Source organism: Cinclus cinclus, chromosome Z (assembly GCF_963662255.1).
Source record: "Cinclus cinclus chromosome Z, bCinCin1.1, whole genome shotgun sequence".
Taxonomy (NCBI): Eukaryota; Metazoa; Chordata; class Aves; order Passeriformes; family Cinclidae; genus Cinclus; species Cinclus cinclus.
The window spans coordinates 29,685,640-29,712,593 of record NC_085084.1 but is presented as its reverse complement, the minus strand read 5'-3'; the positions used below and the strand labels follow the sequence as shown (position 1 = coordinate 29,712,593).

General features: G+C 36.9%; 1 protein-coding gene across 1 annotated transcript in view; it reads right to left on the bottom strand.

Annotated features, from left to right (window-relative positions):
• Window positions 1-26,954, bottom strand: part of PRDM6 (PR/SET domain 6) — a 73,563-nt gene that overhangs the window by 14,962 nt on the left and 31,647 nt on the right. Inside the window, exons 3-5 of the mRNA XM_062513674.1 lie at window positions 10,002-10,129; window positions 6,240-6,364; window positions 2,841-3,183 (exon numbers count right to left, since the gene is read on the bottom strand). Coding sequence (XP_062369658.1) covers window positions 2,841-3,183; window positions 6,240-6,364; window positions 10,002-10,129 — 596 coding nt within the window. The remainder of the gene's footprint in view (window positions 1-2,840; window positions 3,184-6,239; window positions 6,365-10,001; window positions 10,130-26,954) is intronic.

The window sequence follows — 26,954 nt, the reverse complement described above, 5'->3', positions numbered from 1 at the left end:
CAAGCTAAAAAAAAAATGTCGGAAAGGGAGAAGTAAATAAGTAAACCAGTAAATAATTAAAAGTTACTTTAAATTAAAATCTTCAATCCTGAAATAAAACAAAAAGCACAGCAGATGATTTTAATAATTTCTCCTATTTGGGATTAATAGTATTTTAAAATTATTTTTATTTATTTAGTGATCTGCCTGTTAAATAAGGTCATTTATTTCTTACTGTTTCATGAAATTATATATATTGTGTCCTGTTTAATGTCTGCTCTCATTTAGATGTTTTCTCAATTTCAGTTGTTGTATTATCATTTTTTGGTCTTCTCAAGCTTCAAGTAGTCTTCTTTTCTCAAATTTCAGACCATTAATGGGACTCTTGAATAGATTCAAAGCTGTTTCCCCTCACAGCATTCCTGCAATACAAGTACCAAGCCAGAACAGATAGACTAAATTCTGTTTCCTAAAGACAACAGGAGCATCCCTGCTGCTTCAGTCACATCAAAGGTGCAGTGGCTCGTGTGCTCACAAATTGCTGACAATAAATGCAGAGTTGTTTATCAGCTGGAGCGATGCTGCAGATGTCACTGAGAAAATAAAAACCAGAGAGTTGCATCCAGTACTTTGGGCTGGCAAGCAGGTATCTTCCACAGATCACGCCTTACTTTCATGTCTCCTGGAAATTTTGTACAGCACTGCAAAAATTTTTCATCTAGAAAAATGCAATATGTTTAAGAAACCAAAGGCCACTTTTTCTAGACACTGTATCACTAAACAACTGGTACTTGCTAAAAGACAAGAAGTTTCCTGTGATATAAGCTCAAACTGTATTAGTTTCTAAGCAGGGATATGAGAACCCAGATCCTAGGGCAGTACCTGTTATTTATGGTAATTTCAAACATGGAATGAATTGCAATGACCTTAATCACAGCAACTTGATTTCCTACTATGCCCTGGGGTATTCTGAGCTGACAATGCTCCAGACTTTCAGAGGAAGCTGCTGGCTGGGTAGGCACAGGAGGAGCTGAGAGTTAAGACCCCATAAGTCAGCACCCTACTAATGAGAATGCTCACTTTTAAGAGTGAAGAACTCTTTAAGAGAAATACAGTCTGTGTTTCAGACAATGTTTGGCACAATCTGGTTAGAAGGAAATAAATAAAAAGAAAATTAATTTAAAAAAATTATTCTCTCACCTCCAAGATGAAAGATAAAATGGTAAGACAGATTTATCCACATTTTCTCTCTCTGGTAGAATGAATATTTAGCTATATTTCACTTAGAGTGTAGAAAGTACCATTGAGAGAGACTCTTCTTGCATTAACTATTATCTGCAACCTGCTTCTTCATAAAGGAAGACACAGGTTCAAGTAAAGGATGAAATTTAGGTGTCACATGTGATTGGATGAATCACTGAAAAAGTATGTGGAGGGCCTCACAGCATGCCTTTTCCAGTCTCTAGACGCTTCCAAATGGATACACTCTTTTATTCTTTACAGTATGCTTAGGATACTTTAGAACTGGAAACACAGAAGTCCATGATATGCAGGAGAGCCGACCTTCCAGGACCAATATTCTATTAAATTACCAATTTTGTCCTGCAGCTTCCTTAGCAAGATGTTTGCTTCTGCTGAGGCAAGCATAAAATCCAGGGCAGTGTTGAAAGGGCTTGCTTGCATTCACAATATTATCAATCCTTCAATTTCTATGAATATTAGCTCCGAACCTAATTAGCCCCTTACATGCTTGACATTTCTTGTGGAAAAGTGGACTTATTCTCTTCACACCCAAGAATCACACAAGCATATGTGTACATGTAGGTAGTACACAAAGTACACAAGGAGACACAGACATACACACAAACACATGCACAGACTCACTCTTTGCTATTTTTTGGTAATGTTTTGTTAACTGTAATTCACTATTAAATTATGCTTTTAGAACAACCTTGCAGAGATTCAGCTGTTCTGCTCAAATCTTCACAGCTGAAGAAGAGACAAAACACGTGCAGCTTTTTTTTTTTTATTGAATTAATTTGATTTTTGTCTTTTGTCTTGCCAGCTATCAAAATTGTCAAATAAACCAGCTTTGATTCATAAATAATGGTTCCATTATATTTACTGTGCCACCGGTCAGAGTACCTGAAATTTTAATTCACTTGTTCAGCTAAATTTCATCCTCAGTTCACAGCCATAAAATTCTGTATTGACAAACTTTCAAACCAACTTTGACTCTGAGGTATCTAGTCAACATTTTTCTTCTGTGTGGATATTAGTTTATTGAATAAGTGGCATCTGTTTTCCTCCACATCACTGGTGGAGTAGGTATTTCCTTTTGACAGCTTTGTACGATTTATGGGTTTGCATGCTATGAAGAAAAATAGTACTAAGCAAAAAATTCCAATTCATTACCTCTTAGTACTTAATTAAGTTCATACGCATCGCACACTATAGGTGAACCCTGAAATGGCTGTGACAGCCACTGAGCAGCAAGTTAGATTATCTTTGGAAGACAGAGAGACTTTTAATTATCTTGACCTCATTTTTTCCATCTATGACATTCATAAATTTTCATTCTATTTTGTTGCCTCCATCAGATATACCAAACCGTTCTAAAAACAGATTATATCCTTAGCTATTTCCTTTTATCTGCACATTTAGGCACCAAATGTTTTTACAAATAGTGAAGGCAAGCAATAGTTTTTATCAGCTTACTTCACACAGATGGAGATGAATTATGTCATACAGGCTCCTCATAATAATAGTTTGGTTTTGAAAATGGTAACAGCCTGATAAAAGAAGAAAGCAGTGGATCTGGCTATCAATAGATACAGAAATAAAGAGAGCCTGGGCTTTACCTGTCGGGGTTCTGCGTGCACACATGCATCTGTAAGAGGATCCGCTGGGTGAAAGTCTTAAAGCATTGCCCACATTTCCAAAGATGCCAGTCACTGAACTCAGAATTTAGTTGACTTGTTGAAGTTGGGCTTGCAAGAACTCGCTGGTTTTTGACACTGATCTGGTTAAATCCTGACTCGATGGACCCAGACTTATCCAGGAGAGAAAAATTTCTGCTACACGGAGTCTGTGGAAATACTACGGATCGCTGTGGAGTGGCAGGGGACAGTTTGCTACTTTTATTAAATGATTGTAGGGTGTCTTGTCTGGACATGGCCTCCATTACAGTCGAAGGGACATTCACTGGGAGAAAACAAGAAAAGTAAATAAGATCCTTTTTATGCCTTTTGAAAACTAATACAATTTTGGGAGACACCAAAAAAAAATCAACATCAATGTTCTTGACACTGCAATGAAACAATTTTATTTTAACAATGTACCAAAAAAAAAAAAAAGCTAAAAAAAAGGGGGGAAGGAAGTTTAAAAAAAAAACAAAAAACAAAAGACAAAAAAAGATTAAAGAATGGCTTGGATGCGACAGTGATCTGAATGGATGGTGCTGATTCTGTGACACTGAAATGAAAATTCATGCAAGGGAGTGTCTGAGATTGAAAGGACCCAGAGAAGCCTGACTGTGATATATATTTACTAGACTATGGGATTGTCATCTGAAAGAAAAAGCTGCACCACTTGTTATACTCTGACTCCGCATGTTGCAGTCAGCATGCCTGACTGCTCTATGAGAGACAAGCATGGATTTTGAGGGCATGGAGAAAAAAATCCCTTCTGGGACAGTCCTTGAGATACAACAGGGCTTAAATATCTACTGCAGCAATAGTTCTCTTACCCTATGAAAGGGTAGATTCTAAGGATATTTTACTGTTACATCCCACAAAGTCTCACTGCCGATGCAGTAAGAAGCCAGGGACTTCATCATGTATCTTATGCCTGAAGTTAATAGCAGGTAGGTTATCATGAAAAACTGCAAAGTGCAGGCAGAGAGATCATGCATCAGTTTCCCATCTACAAAACAGGCATAAAAATGTTTTAAAGTCCCATGAACATGGTTTCTACCCATATAATCATCAATTAACTATGGCTTATGGGGCACCCAGATATTGCAGCAACAAATGCAATATGCTTTTCATGAAGAAGTGATTTAGTGATAAATTTGAATGTTTTGTGATAAAAAAGGCAGGAAGTCAAGCCAGGAGAAGAAATTGAACAGCTGCCTCACACCTTGAGAACCATGGAGATCATAGAGTGAATGAGGCAAGGGTCCTGTGGAAAAATAGAGTCTGCTGACAAAAGCTTGCATCACAATGCAAAAATAAACATAATTTAGGCCACCTGGACCAAGGAACCTCTAATGCTTTCTAATTATGGCGCGCTCAGGCTTATGAGCTAGTAGTTTAATGGAAATTTTTAAACTAAATATGTTATACACGTATAAATCTATGTACACAAATTTAGTTACTGTCACAAACTGATCATATCTACAAATAGGTACATAGCATATATAAAACTGATGATTAAAAATTACAACTCTGTCTTGGTGAGACATGATGATAGATTTCTAAGAGCAAACATGAGAATTACATTTCAGTTGAAAGCTGAAATCAGCCAACATTATTTAATATACAAAAATAAAAACCCAAAACAACCACAAATTAATATTTGGTGATATTTTAAATCCTGCCAGTTGCTTTAAAGTTACGTTCTAATATCTATGATCAATCATAATGATATATTTAATTTATGTCAGCTGAGGTCCTTCTTAATCTATTCTTTTTTGTAGTATCTGAGAACCTAATTTCTAAGTAGAGTGACATCCATGGAGCTGTCTATCACAATTTCCAGACACAGAATGCATCTTCTATGTCTCTTCAGTACCAGGAGCAAATTGTATACTATCATTTTGCCTCAATATAGTCAGAAGAAGGAGATAATTTTTCCTTTATTTTCTTTAAATTGTACTCATAAAATTCCACAGAAGCAATGAGATCAGGCTTCTGACGACCTAATGAATACAGTCAGCACTTGTGTTGCTGAAAATACCCCTGTGCAGAAGATAAGCAGAAGGTATATTCTGGGAATTTAAGTGGGACTTCAGTCCTATGCCAGTCTGCAGCTGGCTCCACGGTCAGAGATTAATTTCATCTACTCATGTCAGTGTCTCTGTGGATGAAACGCTGGTTTGTCTCACTGAAAAATAGCAAGAGACAATATTTACAGATTTTAGCCATAATGCTTTTCTTTTCAAACATATTTTTGTAGTCTTCTGTTCCTGAAAGAAAAAATTAATATTTCTATCTTGTACACTGCAAAGCATGACTTTCATCCACAAATATTGTGCCAATAACTAAATTTCTTTAAAATTTTTCTCAAGCTCAACAGACTTAAAAACTCAAGATGGGAAAGGATGTTTATTTTTGACAGTTTAATCCCTGTTATCTTGCTGTTTAATTGCTGCATAGTTCAGTATTGAAGTTACCACAAGACACTAGTCCCTCCTAGCAGTTCATCCTGTTTGAGTATTCAGTTTAAGTAATTTATTAGGTGTGGGCAGTCACAGGGTTACTTTAGACCAAAGTCAGGGGGTTCATTATTGTTTTTTTCCACTGCATAGACACATATAGTTGCCAAAATGGATACAACCTCTAACAAGTCTCACACACAAGCAGTAAAATGGAAGGATATGCCTGGATCACCCATTTCTATTACAGACAGAGGTATCCAGCACTAGATTTTGCCTGTATTATAAGTAACCATGCATGCTTAGTTTTGTGGGGATCCCTAGCAAACTAGAAATATAATGTTGAGAACAGGTAACAGAATGGATGAAAATGGGGTTGGTCAAGATGGAATAGAGATTTATTGTCATCTTGGGGTATTTACAGTCAGTTGGTATTTTTTAAATTAGGTTTTTATGTTTAACCACAAGGACCTAACCTCTTAAATCAGCCAGCTAAAGGTTTTCTCAACATGCTCAGAAGTAATAGAAAAAGGAATCACTAACAGAGGCCCTGTGGGGCTAGCAATGCGTTACTGTTTTGCCAAGACAGTGTTTTGTGGTAGGTCTGGTAACAATGGGGAGAACCAAACAAACTTGTTTACAATAGATTACTTAATCACTTATGGTTTTAGTTGGAAGGGGCCTTAAAGAACATCTAGTTCCAACTCTCCTGCCATGGGCAGGGACACCACCAGAACAGGTTGCTCAAAGCTCCATACAGACTGGTGTTGAAGTTGAAGTTCCAGGGACAGAGCCCCCCCTCTAAAATACTCTATGATATATCTGATTAGGCATGAAAAAGGAAATATGGCTTACAGAGGTAGAAATGCAAGGAAGAACTTACAATTTTCATCTTGTGCAATGCACTGGAGAGGGATTCCAAAGAAAGATGTGTAGCTGTCATTGTACCACACTAACAGCTCAGTGCCCCTGGGGATATCTATACAAGCCCGGTAGAATATATTTGACCTAATCAAGAAAAAAGAAAACATTGCATGATTTAGGAATAGAGCATTCTCATCTTATAGTACATGGTATTACAGTAGAAGTTCATTGTTTTGGAAACACTTCTGCAGATAACTAAATGAATAACTTACTGATTGTTTTAAAACCAAATCTGTCGAGAGGGACTTTGCTCCTTTAGCACGGGCTAACAACATTATGGACAAGGTGTATCCAGCATATATTAAAAGCTAAGGTTTCAGAAGGACCAAGATACTATAATAATACAGGTATTTTCTCACAATGTCTGTTTCAGGGGGATTTTAGAATGGCACATTTTGCTTACACAATGTAACCATCTGAAAGGTGTACACAGATCAGCAAGTACAGCCATTTGAACAGCTTTGTATTTGTCACCTAAGCTGAAGTTAACATATTTTAGGGCAAATAGACAACAGCTCTTTCTTGTGAATAAGTTCATTTAGCAAGACCTTTGAAGTAGAGTGAAGTGACCTCTCATGACACCAGTATACCATCAAAAGATCTTGTGTCGTTGAGAAAAACAGACTTTGACTTAGGGGAAATAAAAAAATGGGTTAATTGGATCGTGCGGCACTAAAATCTTCCCCTATACAGAACATGAGGCTGTGCCAATGATTTAGTATGCATAAATCAGTGTTACCATGCATGTGATATCTCATTGTTCCTGTGAGAGAAGACTGGGTATTTCTAGATCACTCTAATGGGAATTGAGGGTGGGAAAGGGAAAAATCCTAATGTCTTTAGCATAAAAACAATAGCCTTATTCTGATCTTGAACTGATGTAAATAGCTTCAGAGTGATAGTTCTGCAGTTAAGACATTTACATAGCAGCACAAACTGTGTAAGATTAGAATCAGGCACAAGATAAAAGACAAATGTTATCAGTTTGCAGTGGTTTTTCCCTTATGCTTCACATGGAACAGCAAAACACACTCTTGTGAGACGGATAGAAATTCAATATATACAAGAAGAACAGTCCACTCTTGCTGAAGGATTACATATCAAAGTGATACAGTCAAAATACCAAGAAATGGCCATTTTTATAACAGCTTATGTAAGGCAGAAAAACATCTATAGACAAAAAAAAACAAAAAAGCAAACAAAAAACCAAAAACAAACAAACAAAAAAAAAAAAAACAGAGAAAGGAGTTAGGTCTCAACCAGTTTTCTGAGTGAAGAATTGCTACAAACATTATTCTGAAGTTCAAGATAAAAGTGTTTAGGGTTGGTAGGCCTTAAATTTGGACTTTCTATAAAGAATTGGCTGTAGCAATGCAATTTGTTCCTTGTATAACACTGCAGACATAAGGAGAATCTTCTACCACATTTTTCATGGCAGTGAGATATGCACTTGTCAACATATTTTGTCACCGCAAAGTGGCTCTTGGCAACAGGATCATAAAGATCAATAAAAAAGTGCAGATTCTCAATATTTTACTAGCAGCTGCAAAAATTTCATTTATCTTGTTATTTTCCTCACTTACTGCCACCCTGTCTCAGGAGGGCACTGCTAGCTAAGCAGAATGGTTTTCTTAGCCTTCTATGAATATCTGACAAAAACTCTCCCCTTTGTGTCTCGCCTTCATCTTCCCTCCTCCTCCTTGTCCTCCTCTTCTTCTCTCTCTCTTTCTTCCCAGAGCTTTGCATTTAGTTAATTCTTTCCACTGTTACACAAAAATGAAAATCAGAGCCACGCTATAAATTACCAGCATCTCTTAACTTGAGAAAAATTGAGTCTACTTTGTACTTCACCCTTGTAACATTTCATCTCTCAGTTTGGTTTCCCTTAACATAAACACAGCAGCCCGGCAAATGAATGTGCTAAAACCAAATGACACACTTTGCCGCTGAAAGAGCAGAACTGTTTTTGAGCAATGGGTGGTCTGTGGGGCTTGGAGTAGGCAGGGTAAAAAATGTGTAAGTGTACACCGTCCCTTACAAGTGTGCAGAGCTTCCAAAACTCGCAGAAATCTCTGCATGCTGAAGTACATCAAAGGGATTTTTCCCTTTTCGGATAATATTTCCTTTGCTGACATGTATTTAGTATTGTGGTTGGATGACTCATAAAGATAGCTTCATGGCGTCCCAACGCAGTTGAAGCAGAACACATGCCAACAAACATTATTGTCAGCCTCAAAATAAAAACAAAACGTTCAGCTAAGGGTCAATCAATCAAGAGCACTTTGAAGAAAATTCCATTTAGATATTACAAATCATAACAGAATGAATTTAAACCAGCTGACTTTCTGTGAGGAGGACGTCCATGTACAATAAAAATTAGGCTGGTTTTTCAGTGTCCAACTTTTCTATTTTCTTACACTTGGATGCAGTCACTGGTGATGGATGCCAGTTTTTTAAATTGTGTTTTTGTAGTTCATTTTATAAAGATCTGAAGTAATCGAAAACAGATCAACAGAGGGAACTCTAAGTAAAAACTTCATCATGAAAGGAGAGTTGTAAAATCCACTTAATATTGACAGATGTGTAATGACTTTCTCATGTTCACTTTTCATTTAGTTTTGTCATCTATATATATATGTACACATATTTTTTTTCTTTTTATATATATATAAGTGCACATACGCATCACCACATAGAGAAATAGTCCACAGGATACCTACAAAAATACTCTTTCATCACTACAATCTATTCATTATCCAGTGTGTTTATTTAAAATCCTATGGTATTTTAGCTATAGATAGCAGATATTTAAGTATATAATAAAAGATTTGTAATGTATAAATAGGACTGTTATTTTTTTAACTGCAACATTGTTTAGATAACTGGCCAGAGAATAAAAAAAGTTGAAAATGCAGTTGAACAATTTTACCATTGTTAAATTGGATCCCTATGGGATAATCAAACTTTATACATTTTATTTTAGCTTGCTTTTGTATGTTTTATTTTTTATTTTAAAGGTAGTTTAAATAAGTTTAAGATTTTTCCTAAATAAAAGAAACTCTGCTCTCTGAAGCAAGCAGCAAAAATGCAACTCACTGCAACTGGCAAGCCTGGGGCATTCTTTGATGTGCTTCCTACCACATTTAATAAGGCCAAACAGTTACTTCTGATTCTAAGGCAAAAGGTTTGTTTACAGCTGAGATCATGCATTTATGTAGTGTGTTGTCTGACTTTTCTGGATCTAGTTGCAAGAACAAACTAAAATGTACCATAATTTCTTTACATTTTTCTTTACATTTTGACTTTCTCTAGCCAGTGACATGAGAGGTACGAGCTCTAGCAATTTGGGTTAGCAGGTGCACTCAACAAAAAAGCTTGAGATGTATACATGCCTTGTGACTGATCCTCAGGATTCCTCTGGGTGCCACTTTTCCCCCTCCCCTACCACACTCATTAAGGGTGGAGAACTGCTTGTGTTGGCTTGCTTCTGACGAGACTGTTTGGAGAAGTGCAGAGAGCTCTGTGTGGCGGGTGGTCACACAGGTGACACTGGACAGCCCTCGCTCCCTGGAGCTTCACCCCGCGAGTGCCGCCCCACGTGAGCATATCCTCCAAAGCTCTGATACTGTTTTTGCAATCAAAGGCAGCAGTACCCATGATGGCTACAGGCTGATAAAACATTCTCATTTTGTCTCATTGGGTGAAGCAAAGATGGCTGTACCTGTACTGAACCACCGTTAGGTTCTGCTCCCCGCAGTGCCTTGCGCATCGGATGTACCTCATCCAGCTTGACTTACTGGGCTCTCCACCATCGATAAAGTGCTGCAATGTCCCATCTTGGTCATATATCTGGGGGAGATGTCACAAGGTCAGGTAGTTAGAACAAATCATCAGCAATAATTTTTACTTCTTTGCTGGTGTCTCTCTCCATGGTTTCTCTAGGACTTTATTGCGTGAAGTTTGTCATCTGTGCACAGATACTCTTAGAAACACACATGAAAAAGCAGAAAAGTATTTTAGGGGATGCAAGTTTATCATGTTTCCCTTATCAAGCCAATCTTTTCATATTAAAAATATTTGTGGTGTCTCAAAGATGTGACCATGTTTCCCAAAGAATATTTAACCTATTTTGACAAGCTGGCCTTAAATAATGAACTGCCAGATAAACAAGAAAATCTGGATGTAAAGTGTGCAATAAAATGGCTGGGACATCTGAGCAAGGGGTAGTAGTAATCCCTAAATAAGGATCCCTTCTTTCACATCTCAGTTACAGCAAGAGCATATACTTCAGCAACCTCACATGATGTGTTAGGGAGTTGTAGGAATCATAATATCAAAACAAATGAGAGTAGAAGGAAAAATGGAGTTCATGATGCCTTTAGGAGCTCCCTTGAGACATGCAATTTTTTTGAAGTACAAAATGAGAATCCAGTCCTGAGGGAATCATTGTTTTCCTAAACATGACATCCCTGCTAAGGACATGAGAGCCAGTTACAGTGATTTTAAAAAAACAAAGTATTATGTTTCTATTCAGAAGTGGACGCTCTCTCTGAAGTCAATAATAGAGTTGCTCTGGAGGCTCTGAAATGAAAAGATAAATATATCATGCATACATGCCCTTCTGTCTGCTTAAAAAATATTATCTAGGTAGGTCTAATACTAGTAAAAGCATGTGATCTCACAAGACTTTTACTTGTTAGACAATTACTTTGGCAAACTTCTCAAATGCATCTGAACAATTAGGCACCTATCTGAAGCAAATCTCATTTTCATGCCTTTTTCCCCTCTATGAACACCATTTGCTTTAATATCTGTACCCTAAAAATTTTATCCCTTTTGAAATTGTATGAGACTTAATTGATGTCTTCTTGAATGTATTAATTCTGCCAATTAAAGAGGAAGGACATTTATTACACTGAATTGAACATTTGTAATTTATACAGATTAACAATCTTGAATGTCTATTTCAATATCAAGAGAATAATATCCGAAATTATGCGACTATATTCAATACTTATGATTTTTTAAAAGAGGATTTCCTACAGTTCATACAAAACCATACACAGGAATCAAAATGTAGTTTTTTCCTACACCAAAGGCGAATCTCAAAATCAGGAACCAGCTTGCTTTTGCTTTTGGCCAAGAGGGACTGTGAGCAATCAGGAGGAATATTTCCATTACAAGAGCATGAGAGACACAGAAATCAAGTGTCTATGGTGATCCTTATCCTTTTTTCCTGAGTGTCTGTGACAAAGACCAGGTGGAACCTGGGCAAATACTCCTGTGTTGGATAAGCAAGATGCTACCTCAACATGCACTAAGTGGAAGTCAGAGTAATCAGGAGTCCTCAGAAGAAAACAAAAACTACAATCCCAGGGATTAAGTTTATTTTTTATAAATGGTAACATGCTGAGTATCAGCAAGGACCTATTCTTATGCATATATCTTAATGCATGTTGAGCAAAATATGTTAAACTATTAAAATCTGTGAAGAAATCAGAAAAGTTCTACAAAATGTCAGCCTGTGAAAAGGAAGAAAAGGAAAAATTAATGACTAACAGTACTTGGCTGAAACCATTTTGGCAAAATCTATTCAAACATTCTCAGCAGCGTTTATTATATCCATTTACATGCTGCTTATTCACATAACAATATATGACTTAACATGAGGTAAAAACCATTTCCATAAATAAAGAGCTGATATCTTCCTAATCTCCAGATGATATGAAAAAGGAAGGATGAAGAGGTCTGCAATGATCAGTAGTGGGCACTCAGATCTTGGCACACAGGGTCATACCCAGAACTTTGTGTAAATAGACAGTCATTAACTGATACGAAAAATAAAAATCTGTTATGAAAACACAGGACTGGGTCTTTCCTGGGCCTTGGTCTGCAACTGGAATGACTGTGCTGTAAGACCAAGTGTTTTCAAATACTTTATTCTCTCAAGTTCCAATGCATCAAGTGACACAGTCCCCCTTTCTTGGGAGGACATTACTAACATTGCTGCATAGTCATAATCTATCCAACAGCATTCTTAGCCCTGTTCTTACAGGACTGTAAACTCCTCTGTAAGGGAGAAGAAGCCTTAAGCTTAGAAGGTAAATAACAATATTGTGCTGAATTTACTTGTCAAATTGCATAATACAAGTTAAAATCTGGGAAAAAAAAACAAAACTCAGACATGATAATTGTTTTTCATGTCACCATCATGCAAGACTTCTTATTCATTTTACAGTATTATAAATCAGGAAACTAGTGAAGATACAACTGCCTGAAGAAACCCTCATGAGGCAGCAAACCATAACTTGCCATAACAGAGAAAATGTAAATATGTAGCACAAGCTGTGAACACAGGCACTACAGTAAATTATGGATATATATATATATATTTATTCACATCTCTATTACACATGCATATATCCTTAAACAGTATCTGTTACAGAAAATACTGCAGTAAACTGTGATAAACTGTTTTGGTTACTGGAAGTCTTTGACTACCTCACTTGACCATTACGTCTATCTATGTTGGCAAAATTTTTAACACACTGCAATAGCCTCCTGGCAAAATAGAATACCACTTCTCCAAGTCTCTTCAGACTCTGCATTTATTTTTTCTGTATCTCACATCAGTCACTGATCTAACTAGTGGAAACACAATTCTTTATTTCATTCTTCTACTTTGATTGCACTTAGAAGTGTTACTAAACTTCTTACCGGACCTTGATAACAGATTTGTGGAGGAGGCTGAATCTGATAAAAGAGGTCTGCAGTTACCTCTTCTGACATGCACTACAGTCCCCCTTAGCAGTTACCATATAGTTAATTAACTTCTAAGTAGGTTCTTGACTGTTTACTGATACTTTACTGGTATGTTGCAAATCAAGAGTCTCAGAATGTGATGCTTACTTCTCCTCTATGAATTTCATACTTTGACTTCAGAGTAAAACATAAACTGCCTCATTTTCCAAGAAATTAAGTTCAAAGGATAGTCATCAGAATACAAGTCTTCTCTTTTATATATTTTCTATTCCCTTCCTTGCAAACACTATTTTTATTAAATAATTGAGACATAAATAGAGGTCAGGTTCCTCTTCTAATGGCATGCAAATATAAATTAAATATGAAGGACTGGATGTATCATTTGCTGGATTGGTTGAAAATAATTATTTGGAGGATATAGATACTGTTACTTTAATGACAATGATAAGAGCAATGCACAATGGCAGTAACAATATAACTTCTAAAGCACACTTCACCTCATATAAATGATGCTCTAAAATCTCTGAACAGCCATAACTAACATAAATAACAGAAACAACATAAACATGTGCCATGTAGATTTAAGCAGCATTAAAAGACAAGGCAGAGTGCTAAAAAGAGTTCTGAGAACTTTCGATTACTTCAGCACTGATATGGTCATTATTGCTCACTTGGATCAATGGGGCAAATTCATTCAAATGCTAAAAACTATTGCTCTGGTTTCTGGTATAGACGCCACAAAATTTTAGATTAAGGAAGTTCAAATGTAATTTCTCAGCACAGCTGCAGAGAAAGACAAGTTATGAAGCAATTAAAAACAATTTCACAGAAGCAGCAGCAAGAGCAAAAATAGTTTGTTTAAGTTCTTTCCTCCCTATCTGTTACCTTCCCTTGTTCTCTTTCCATGGTCTGCTAAAGGACTATGTCTTTAGAAATTCCTCCTACATTTTATTTCTACATTTATTCAGATAAGAAAGATATTAACAGATAATTATTTGGCTGCTCGTTTTCATTTCAAGCAGTCAGGAAATAGAGTGATCCTGAAAATATAATCTTTCTTCGCACGTACATTTATATTGAAAAAGTAGCTATTAGAATATTTGTTTTATGTTGAAAGACATGAAAAGAGATGTAAAGAAAACCACAGAATGTGCAAGAATTAATTCTTACCATTAGAGAGACTTTTGCATTTTGATGGTCACTCCTATTCTCATTGATATCACATGCATAAAATAATAGAATTTTCAAATCACTTACTATGAATCTTCTCCTCCTTAAAGAAGTTTTACTCTTAACTTCAATGGGAAGATAGCAAAGATGTACCCAAAACCACTGGTGATATGGTGAAAAAGTTGTAACCAGACATATTAGGTGGGGTAGCATCCATACAAGTTATTATTCTTCCTGTATGAACCTATGGGCTTCTTTGCTATCTTGGACATCAGAGCTCAATAAGCTCTACAATAGGCAAATCTCACTATTGTGAGACCCTGCTTTTGATTTAAAAACACTACAACATCTTCTTAAAGTGTCTGTCCTAAACAGAAGTTCAAAACAATGCCAAGAAGGGAAATGGCTATAAGCCTGGCTGTTAAGCTGACAGTCTGTATAAGGTGTGCTATTATAAAACCATAGAATTGTTTAGGTTGCAAAAGGCTTTTAAAATAATTGAATCTAACCCTGGAGAACAAGACTTGTGACTGGGCATGAGCTGGATTTAACAGCACTCATGTCTATTCTCTGGTCATGGCCAGCTTCAGTTTTTTACTTGAAGAGTACAAGCCATCAGCATCCAGTTTTTCTAGCAGAATTCTGTGGGAAATGGTGTCAAAGGTTTCATTGGTAGACAATATCCACAGTTTTTCTTTAATCCATGAAATATGTCACACTTTCACAGAAGACCAGGTTGGTCAGCAGGACCTCTTTTTCATAAACCCATGCTGGCTGTGCCCAGTCCTGGTTGTCTGCATGATGGTACTCACAATTATTTGCTCCATGACCTCCCCTGGCACCAAGACCACACTTATAGGCCTGTTGCTCCCTGCATCCTGCTTCCCATTCCTCTTGTAGCTGGGCTTTACGTCTACTGACCTCTGGTCAGCTGGAGCCTCCCTGATGAGCCATGGCCACTTATAAATGACTGAAAATAGCTCAGTGAGCTCTTCTCCCAGCTCCTCAAGACTTGTGTCAATCCCATCTGATTCCAGAGACTTGTGTATGTCCAAATGGAGTAGCAGGTCTCTCACCATTTCTGTCTTGGTTACAGGAAAGCTGTAATCAGCTTCATTCTGCTTCCCACACCTGTCTTACAGCTCAGAGGACTGGTTGCTTAGAGAAGAACTCGTCTTACTGTTAAAGACTGGGGCAAAGAAGACATTAAGTTCCTCAACTTTGTCCTCATCTTTTGTCATTGTTTCCTCATGTATCCACTGAAGGGATTCTACTTGGCCCTACTTAAGCAACTACACAATTTATAGATTTTTTTTTTCTTTTACAGCACGTAAATTCTACTTGGGCTTTGGCCCTTCTAAATTTCTCCCTGCATAACCTCATGACACCCTTGTAATCCTCTGGAGTTGCCTGCCCCTTTCTTCTAAGGTCATAAAATTCTCTTTTTTTCCCTAACTTCCAGCCAAAAGTTCTCTGTTTGACCAGGCTAATCTTCTTCCCCACCAATTCATCTTTTGGCATAGGTGGACAGCCAGCTCCTATTCCTTTAAGATTTCCTTCCTGAGGCATATCCAATGTTCCTGGGCTCCTTACCACTTAAGATGGCCTTCCAAGGGATTCTGTCAGCCAGTTCCCTAAACTCATCAAATTCTGCCCTCTTGGAAGTCCAAGATGTCAGTTCTGCTGATCTTTCTCCTTACAACTCTGAGATTTGAAAACTTGATAATTTTGTGATCATTGCTTTTGACAGCCTCTGACCACCACATAACCCACAAGTCCTCTGTTCACAAACAACAGGTCCAGCATGGCACATTCCATAGCTGACTTCCTTACCATCTATGTCAGGAATTTATCTTCCACACACTCCACAATCACCCTGGATTTTATCCCCTCTGTAGCATTCCATTTTCAGCAAACATTGGCTAAATTGAAGTCTCCCATAGGAGCTCCCAAGGGATGACAATCCTGAAACTGCTCCCAGCTGCTTATAGAATATTTCACCTCCCTCTTCATCTTGGCCAGGAGGTCTAAAACAGTCTTCCAGGAAACCAGAATATCTGCTATACTGGCCTTGCTCTTTGGTCCTGAAAAGCCCTGAGACTCAGATAACTGAACAGTAAAATTCAGTGATTTGACTTGCCTAAGGCAGTGATTATTAAGCAAAATGCCTATGGACTCTAGAGTTTCTTATGAAACATATACATTACTTATTTATATTATTTATTATTATTATAGAGCTTCTAATAATGACAAACTGAAAGCAAACAGGACTGGATGCATGACTTGATAATTTACTCATTTAGGTTGGATTTTTTGTAGTGTACTTGTGCCTGGCTGGCTCTGAAATCAGCACACTGCCAAAGGACCTCATTATCTAGAAAGCTGGAAACATTCAGAAGATGCTCTATGAACTGAAAGGTAGAAGACTACTAACAGAATTTGTTGAAAATATTACATTTAAGGAGCACAGTTTTGGCTGAAAATTAAAACACAGCTGGTTTCACATTGATAGCAACAAATGTTCAAAAAATTAGTACTTTTAGACTTCAAATGCCTTAATATTAGGAGCTGGGCATCTGCTTTAGAACAGGAGGGCCCTTCTAAATATGTGTCTTCTCCTTGTTACACACTGAATGATAAGGATGAGTAGAAACAATTATGCATGTAACCTTCACTTCTTTCTCACTTCTTTCACTAACTTGATGATGAAGTTAAGATTATTCAGCAAACTTCCTAAGAACTCTTTAGTCTCACTGTAAAAAAGAAAAATGAAATATAATGGAACTCAGAAACAAACTGAAATGCATTAAAAACTTTCCAAATACAGTTTAACTAAAAAGAAAAACTGATGTTAATTTATGACAATAGTTCACATCCCTTGCAAAGACCACATCCCAAATATTGAAGTATTTTGTAAATTAGATGCTATCTTTTAGGTTACCTATACAGTGAACAGGCTGAACAGCCAGAATAAAGAAAAGACTATTCATCATCACATTCTGATAAATCCAATTCTGGTGCCTAATAAATATTGTTGAATCCCTAATAATCAACTATACGCATAAAACTGGTATGCAACAACAGTAGTATACATGTCATCAACCTCGTTCTGCTGTAAGTGAAAATGCTTGGACAGGTTCCCTGTCCAATTGCACTAGTCATTATTTCAGAAGGGCATTAGTTATAAATACTGTTCAAACATTCCACTGTTTTTTGATAAGATTAATTAATTTGCTTTACCAGTTAAAGTATGTCTTCAGATTATTTATGGACAAATAGCAGAATCAAAAATACAAATATGTTTCAGATAACATTCAATCTTGTTGTCTTACGAGGAGATAAGCATGCTTTGGTTTATTATTATGTAGAAAACGAAAGCCACTTACTATGGTCTTTATATCTATATGAAATAAATCCATATCAATAGCTAGTTACTTGCTTTGAAGTGCTTCTGGTTTTATAATAATAATTGATGGTATCTCTTTGCCGTGTAGAAAATGCAACAATCCATTCAAAGAATGATTTTTCTTTGCTGTGATATTTGTATTACATGCAATTTGTTTATACTTAGAATTATCATCAAGCTTTCCAAACCAATTAACAGAATAGAAATCTGAAATAAATGAGCAATGAAGAAATATCAGGAGACTCACTTGTTAAACTCAAAGCAAAATTGTTGTCCAACTGAATGCAACGCCTCTGTGAAAATGCACAGACATATATCCTGACAGCCAATGGTCTTCTTTGACTGTTCACACAATTCAAAGCAATTTTCCAAAATTATCCATATCTGATATGGAGCGTACATCTTGTGATATACTTAATGTTTTTTTTCTCTTTAATCTAACAAGCATCATCTAGCAAATTTTATGAAAGAGTATGCTTGCCAAATAGTATTAAAAACTATTTAGTTTTAATGTTTCTCAAAGGATTGTGGCAAATGAAACTATAAACATTGGTTTGAACTGTCTGTGCTAGGTGAAAGGCTTCATCTCTCACTTAGACCTCAGTCCAGCAAACACTTCTGCACATGTTTTAGTCCCATTGATCTCAATGGGACTACTCGTGTGTGAAATCAAGCATCTGTGTAAGCAGTTGGAGGACTAGGGCCTTATTCCAGAAAGTGCCATGAAAGCAATGCCCTACTGATTATGTGGACTTAATAAAATTACTTTTTTTTAAGTCAGGTCTCTGTGGTTTGTTTTGACATTAGCCCATGGAGGTCCTGGAATAGGAAAGAATTTCATGTAACACTGCAGTGTTACTCAACACAAGGGCAATGAGAGGAAGACACAGAGCAGAAAAAAACCCACACATGAGGCTGGAATCTTGCACACATGTAAACAAATCTGTAAAGGACCAATGCTCTTGCAGTACCCACTGACATCACAAGGCCTTCCCTGTGTTTTGCACTCTCCTGACAGGTCCAATGATAGGACAAAAAATACTGTGGTGCTCCAGCCATGAGTCATTCTGCAATGGAGACATTTTTGTTTAACCTTTTTATTTCCACCCTGCTCACTACACTGTGGTCCTGTGCAGCCCTGGTAGCAAAACACCATGTGGAGGCAGCAGGCTGAAGTGGTTTTCTCACCTTTTCTGTTTGGGATAAGAAAAAAGTGTTACCAATCGAGGCTTACTCTTCAGAGACACCATGAAAGAAACCAGACTGAAAATGAAAAGGTGATTTAAAATAGGGGTGCAAATTGTCAAAGCTGAAATAATCCAAAAAAGACTCTCACACCTGTTGACTGGTAAATGCATACCCTAGGAAATATGACAGGGTAGGAGTTACAAATAATGGCCCAGTACTGAAAATCCTCATTCAACTGGAAAGAATCAATGAACTTACTCAGTAATAAAGCTCCTAAAATTATATTCAGAGCCAGAGAATCAAGACAGTTACAGTAATTCCTTCTTGCTCCCAGCACCTCTGAAAACAGAGCACTGTTTCCTTTGCAAGGTAATGACAGAGCTTTGGCCATTTTCTTGGAGGTTCTCAAAACCCTTAGACATAGAAAAGTGACATTTAGAAGTGTTTGTTTCATATTTTTTCATTCCTTTACACAACCAAATATTCCAGATTTGTTTTGGCAGATTTAATCACTCAGCATCAAGCTAGACAACGCAGCTGAAACAAGTGAGCCGGTACACACTCCTGGGGTGACTTACTGATGACTCTATGACCTCAGAGAAATCACTCAGAACCAAAAGAAACTCATAAATGGACATCATTCTAATTTGCCCTGATTTTTAAACAAAAGAAAGAACAAAATTATGGAAGGTCTGTTCTTCAAACTCAAGGCTTATCTTGCCTGTAAGAGGAAGTTGATGGCCCCAAAACAACACAGCTTTTCATCCCTCATTCCTATAATTTCTGTTGAGCACCTTCTTATAACACTGTTCCAAACTGGGTTTTCGTAACTTTGTACATGAATCTGTACTTCTAGAGGGGTAGCAGATCTTCAACATACAAATCCTAGAGCTCATTTCTTAGGGATGTTTTCAGACATACTGAAATATGTTGCATAGAACTTATGTCACAATTATAATTCTGTAATTGATTTTAGTTTGGTTTCAGTTTGCAGCACTTGGGACTACTCATTATTTTCTCTACCTTTAGGATTTTTTAACACTCCAATGCCATGTTCCTTTAAGCATTTGAAGAATTAGATTATAAAGGTACTTCTCAAGCACAGAGATGCTAGAGATTCTAAGGGATCTGCAGGGAGGGTATCAAGAGGAGGGAGTCACTCCTCTTGGTGGTGCCAAGCAAAAAGACAAGAGGCAATGGTCAGAAACTGATGTACAGGAAGTTCTACATGATTATATGAAGAAAAACTTAACCTTGCAGGTGACTGACCATTAGAGCAGGCTGTCCCAAGTGATTGCAAGGTCTTCTTCTAAGGAAAAATTCGAAAGTTGTCAGCACAATCCTGAGTAGCATGCTCTTGGAAACGAGCTCCTTAAACAGGGAGGTTGGACTATGTGACTCAATAGATGCTGTCCAACCTCACATAAAAAATCCCAACCCTTATGCAGAAATGCACTACCTGTGAAAATATTCTCTGAAAAAAAAGCCTGTCCACAAATAGCCTCCCCTTCAAGAAATATCAAGAACATTACTTTGTTCTAAAAAAAGTAATGTCATTAATATAATGCTTGTGATTCACTGATAATGGTTTGTTCCTGGGCTAGGGCAATAGTAGTTATATTCTGGTGTGCAAACTTAAGTTCCCACTAGTGTTTCTGGTGGGCTCAAGTGTTCCACTGAATCTCCATGACTGCTCCAGAAGACAAGCAGTTATCCTTAAGTTCTGAGCATAATTTGTCAGCCCTGTCTGTATGTCTTAGATACTTTCCAGGATTTAAAATGCCACTAAACACCTCCATTCAGACACTTGAAATGCTCTGCAGATGCCTGGATTTAGCTCCAGCCTTGAAAACAGTTTGTGACATGGCTTACAGCAAGTACTTAAAGTCTTGATCCTGTAGCTGTAGAAAACAGGGATTTTGATAACATTTTTTGTGCACCATTTTCTTATCTTCACTCTGAGTTTGTAAGTAAATATGGATAGGGACTGTGTTTACCATGTATGTGTAGAACATCTATCAGAACAGAACACCCATTTACTACTACAATACAGACTCCACAGATAATTCTTTCAATCCTTTTTTAAACTCCTCATTAAGGCTTACCATAAATGAGGAATTTCAGTAAAAATTACATACCTTGAAAAATATACTTAATTCCTTTGTGAGTTTTAAATAATGAGGCACAGTGATATTTTTAGTTTGGAATATTTTGGAATGTCTGGAATGTCAAGTTCCCCAGATGATGATTAAAAGGTCAAGTAATAAAGTATATGATAAACTGTGCCTGAGATTCCTCATAAAACAAATGAGTAATGGCTGTACAAACTGTGTTGCCATGTTTTCATATCAAAAAATTCCTAGAGTCTATTATTCCTTCAAACTCATTAAATTATAGGATTGTCAGAAAAACAGCACAGGAATTGCTAGTTTGGAGCTTCTTTGGGGCTGAAGTCAGACTCAAGAAGCAGATGAAAGGAGTGCAATAAGGAGTGCTGATGCTGCTTGTGGACATCATAGTGGAGAATGTGAAAAAGGTTTTTTTTCTTTCCTGAGTGCAGGTCTGGTGTTGGTAAGTATCATGCTAAGTTTCTTTAGAAGTGTGTTTGTTTCAGTGAGGATTATAACATTAGATTAGAACATTGCTTGAGACACAATCACAGGAGCCCTCCAGAGCTGTCAAGCATTTGGCGAATCTCACTTATCTCTAAGGGTGGCAGGGGCCATCAATACAAAGTGGACCATCAATCAATATGGGGTCTTCTTCAGACATTACATGTCAGCTGATCAGAGGGAGACTTTAGGGAATCAGCTTTCCATTATCAGGATTTGGTCTGTGATCAGAACAAGCCACTAAACCTTTTACTTTTCACTTGGCAAAAACATACACACTGGAAAAAAGTCCTGACAGTTCATTCATTTTGCTCCATCACTGGAGCCAGATGATGTTTGACTGGGGAGACCCACCCTCTTTGATGTTGTACTCTTTTGAGAGTGCCCTGCTGTGAAGAAAATTTTCTCCTTCCAAATTAAAGAGAAATATTTCTGAGTCCAGCTGTTAAATGTGACGTTTGCCATTTTTCAGTGCACTGGCTTTGTGCCATCTCTCAGGCTGTGTTTCAAGCCTATCTTTTTCCTTTCCCCTTCTCAGCAGCAATATCCACAATGTGTTAGTGACTCCAACTTCTACATACATCAGTACCAAAAGGGAAAATACAAGTAATACTGCATTTCTCTGAACTACAACAGCAATATTTACATGTCTCTTCTGATTTTTTTAATTAAAACCAGCAATCCTTCATGCAATGAAGGATAAAACCCTTAAATATGATCTATGAAAAGCTGACTTCAGTTTCATTTTGATTGCAATAGGCAAACCACGCTGAAGCAAAGCCTTAGTAGAAAACATTTACTGGTTAAATGAATGTGGATATTGCTAAAACTTGTTTCATGTCCACATCAAAAAAATGGCACCCATTCAGCAGCCCTAGCTCTGTTTAAATTTAGACAAACTTCTCATGAAATCTTGAATAAATATTTAAGTTTATGTAATCAAGAAAATCTGTATCTTCTCATATTTATTAAGTGTCATTTTAGAGTTGTAACAACCACTGTCACAAACTGTGTATACAGTAAATAAAGGGTGAACTCATCATTGCAACATCTTGCCTGTCCATTTAGGTGGATGACATGTAACAGGTTCCAAGTATTCTTCAGTTCAAGCTCCCCATAATCCTTATCATTTCCATATTTGCTGATACAGAAAAGAATCAATGTTTGATGTATTTTGGCAAAGTCATTATTACAAACCCGTGTTCTGTAATTAATCTCAGACTATAACCTGCAAATCTGAATAACTGCTTATGTACTCATCACATCTTGATTCTGTGAAAATTAAAACCTGACTGAGAGCCTCAAAGGATGAGAATGGAAACACTTAATTTGGAAAATTACATGGATGGTAACAAAAACAAAGCACTTCCCCTTTAGGTATTCACTTTTTAGATCCATGCCAAGAAACAGTATATTCACATAGATTTGATCTAGAAATAAGCAGTAAAGATGCTCTTAATCTGGACTACAAGTCACTCGTGGACATAATTTTTTATGTTTTAGAATGGTGCAGGTTTGCAAATAAATATAAATTAGCCTGTCTCCAAAAGGCCAGCAGAGAGCCAAGCTGCATTTCGCAGGGCTTCAGGCAGTTCTCAAAGGCTACCTGGTATCTCACAAAGGCAGTGCTGGGACTGCAGATGTCCAAGCAGCACAGAGATGCTGCCTATATCACTGTTGGCGATTCAACAGCAGGCATGCTTACTTGTTCCTGGAATGAATCAATCACTGCCACTCCTAAAATTGCAAGCAGTATATACATACTCTACAAATGGTACATTTGTATCTCTACATTATGCTGGTTCCATGACTCCAGTTCCAAAGAGGTGACCTTGTTATACAAATATAATTTACACGGCTATGGTCCTTCTTTATCCTTATTTCTAAATTGATTCAGAAATAATTTCTTACTGATAATTCTAACTTTCTCTTATTTAGCTAGACAATGTTATCAAAAATTTTCTTTACTTGCCTCTAGTCTTCCATCAGCCACTGTTTCATCATGTTCCTTTTTTTCTGTCCCTCAATCTATCAGGTGGCAGAAAAACACCCAAGAATACCTCATTAGAGTGAAAATGAAAGCCTGATTCCAAAGATTTGTATTGGCCTCTTTCACTATCGCCTTCTCCATTACTCTCTTTCACCTTTAAAAGTATGTACCTTACCTTTATCCTTTCAGTTTTTCTCAACTCTTCTCTCTGTTCCAAAATAATTTTCTGTAAAAGGGAAATTTTTATCCGAAACAGGTGTAAGTGAAAATGTATAGGTGGCTTATGTAGGCCAACACAGATGAAGCAGGACTATTTCAGAAATAGTCAAGTAGTTTGAATAGCAAATCTACTGGCTTTAAATCACTATTTTTTACAAAGAAACTCAAGGCAGAATTTGAAACCAATAGAACCAATGATTATAATCCATCTTGAATATTTTAACAGTAAAATGATTTATGCAAAGTAAGGTTTATTTTTCCTGAAGACTAAATTTTTTTAAAAATTAAAATAAATCAACTATTTTGATTATTTCCCCACACCCTAAAATTTTAATTTAATTTAACAAAGGGGAAATTTATAGTTTTTTACCAAGGCTGCTTGTGAAATTATTTTGCTGGATCTATTCAGAACTTCGCAATGATTGCAAAGCAATAACAGTAATAAAATATTTTGGAGAAAGGGTTTCTGTTTTCACTTTTTAATTTGGATTATTACAAAATTTTATAAACCAAAATATAAAGTTTCAAGATATTATATAGCAAAATATAAAATATTGTGAGCTTATTGCGCCTTAAAAGCTAAAGGAGTTTGGAATGGAGAAACACATTTTCTGTTTAGAAAATGTAAGAACTCCATATTTATATAATTTTGAATTATTTTTCCCTAAAAAAATATTTATTAATGTTTTATTCATGAGAAATTTCCATGAAACTGACTTTTTGTGCAAAAAGTTTTATTTCCTGAGCATTCACTTGGAGACAAAAAAATTGTTTCCTTGGGAAACTCCAACAATTTGTAACCAGTTATCTGTTGTACCCCAGTTAAAGACACACATAAAAGCAGTCATGGCACCTAAGAGCTTGCAATCTAAAAGACACAGATAAGGCTAAATTAATTGAGAGACCCAGAAAATGTGTTGAAAGTGTAACCTTTCTCCACTCCTTTCCTATATCTTTCTCCTTCATGCATAATCACAAATTTTCTCTGCTTAAATATAAACAGAATAATAGGGAGTGCGAATTCACGCTTTTCCTGAGTTAAGCAGGAGTTGCCATGCTTCCCCTGTGCCAGATAGAAGAGCTTGGTTTCCCAGTGGGGTACAGATCTCTACCAGTTCCCTCCTATTCCTGGGGAAAATTAACCCTTGATGTATCTGCAGGCAGGTTAAAATCTGAGTTGTTTCTTGGCCAGTTTGTATCCCCCGGCTGTGTGCATGGGAAGGCAGGCAATCTAAGTCAGATGTGTATTACAGGCACATGGGGGCAAAGGGAAGACATGCTAAAGAAAGGGCAGAGAAACTAAACAATGTAGAAAATAGATATTTTTTGCAAGGGTTTCCTCAAGAGCCCCTTGCTGATGGTAAGCAAATGCGTCCTTGTTCAGCTTCTTTTTAATGCCTCACAGACTGTATCCTTACTGTATCTGGTTGACTCTACTGACTGGTTTGACCACTATATTTGTAAGATGAGAGAATATTAAAAATAACTGTGAGCCAATTCTTAGCAATACCCTCAGACTAACTGTTTTCAAAGAATTTGATGAAGCTGTAATAAAAATCAATTTATCCGCTGAAAGAAGCACTTCTTGTTCTCAAATGACAGATTTACGATTTCACACAAGCGTGAATATCCTAGAGCTCAACCTTTTTAATAAGGACTCTTTTAAAAGACATAAAATATTTGTCCTAATGAAGTAATGGTTTCCTAAGGTTTTGCTTCTTTTCTGTACTGCCTACAGTTTTATGTCTTTGTTGAAATGTGTCACTTATTAAATTATGATGTTTTCCTAAGTCTACTATATTCTTTTTCTAACCCACACTAAGAAAGCACAATTGTCAGACATTATGTTTTGAGGGCAAACTGACCTCCAACATATTGTGGATAACGTAAATTTTATATTTTATAGTTATTCTGAAAACATTCCTAAACTCAAAATCCTTGGGTGCTTGGTATTTTTAACTCACTCCACCTAACAACAGTAAACTAAAGAGGCCAATGTTTTCCACAGAAAATCAAGGTAAAAGGTGAGAGGCAAAGATGAAAAAGTACTTTAACTTTTAGGGAGTCACTGGTCCTACAGAGTCACTGCCAACTTTAGATAAGACACTGTGCTGAGACAGCCTAAAGAGCTGCTGCAATCCCAGGACTGTCATCTTAGCCTGTTCAAATTTGTCTAAAAATTATCCAAGAAACTGGGAGTATAGGATGAGTGAGACAGGAGAGGTTAATACACTGTGATTGTAGCCTCTGCTGACTCATTCTGTCAAGAAAAACTGAGGTTCCTCCAACAGAATATGATAACATGTCACTGTGGTAGATTTTGCTTCTTTTTCTCAAACGCCTTTCATTCTCCAGTAGAGAGCAGAGAAGGATCTGAGTTACTCCAGGCTTCAAAGGAAAGACATTTATTTTGTCCAGATAAGTAAATTGTCTAGTAATCCCATGTGGCATCTGGATAGGAAATATATTATACTTACTAGAAAATTGAGCAAATCCTTGGAATCAAGGATGAATAAACAAACTGACTGAGAGGAAAAGACACTTACCAGAGTCCTAATAATGAGGTACATTCAGGAGCATTCCATACTTTAAAGGGTAGTTTTGCAGCGAGTGTGGCTAATGAAGCCTGGTTTTAGTATGGATGGGTGTATTTTGTCCCCAAAACATTCACTGCTGTAACAATCTCCACTTTGACACTGATTCCATTGAATGACACTGATATGTAAATACTTTTCAGTTATTATGCACTTAGAGCTGCTGCTATCACTCACAGCTCAGCACAGAGAAGATCAAAAATATACAGTGCAGTCTGTCACTGTGAGTGCAGGAGGAATGGGGTCCTGAGGCACTGTGCTTTGCAATGTGTAAGCAGAGAAAGCTCTAGTGGTGACTAAAATTGCTCCCAAAAATACCCAGTAGCTTTTGCTCAACGGTGAGATATGGATTGGGTCACTGAGTTTTGCTGAACCCCAAATGGCTTCTTCTCTTTTTTTCTTGGAAGTATCATGAAAGCATGTAACTTCTTCAAGACGTCACCTTGTGTAATATGAAGTAGCAAGAAGATGAAATCTGGAGCCATGCAGGACAGAAAAGTCCTGGTGAACAGTTTGCACATGCTCAACAAACCTCATGTGTTTTATCAACTGTGCAGGAAATAGGTGCAGATTGCGGCTATTGTTTTCCCAAACCTCTGGAAATTTAAGATGCTGCATATTTGGAAAAGTACAGTTGCCATGACAATACCAAAAAGAGTATGCCCTGTATGTTTTTCATGTTTGACTTCACTATATATACAGGACATCCTGCATTATGCACATTGTCTGGCAG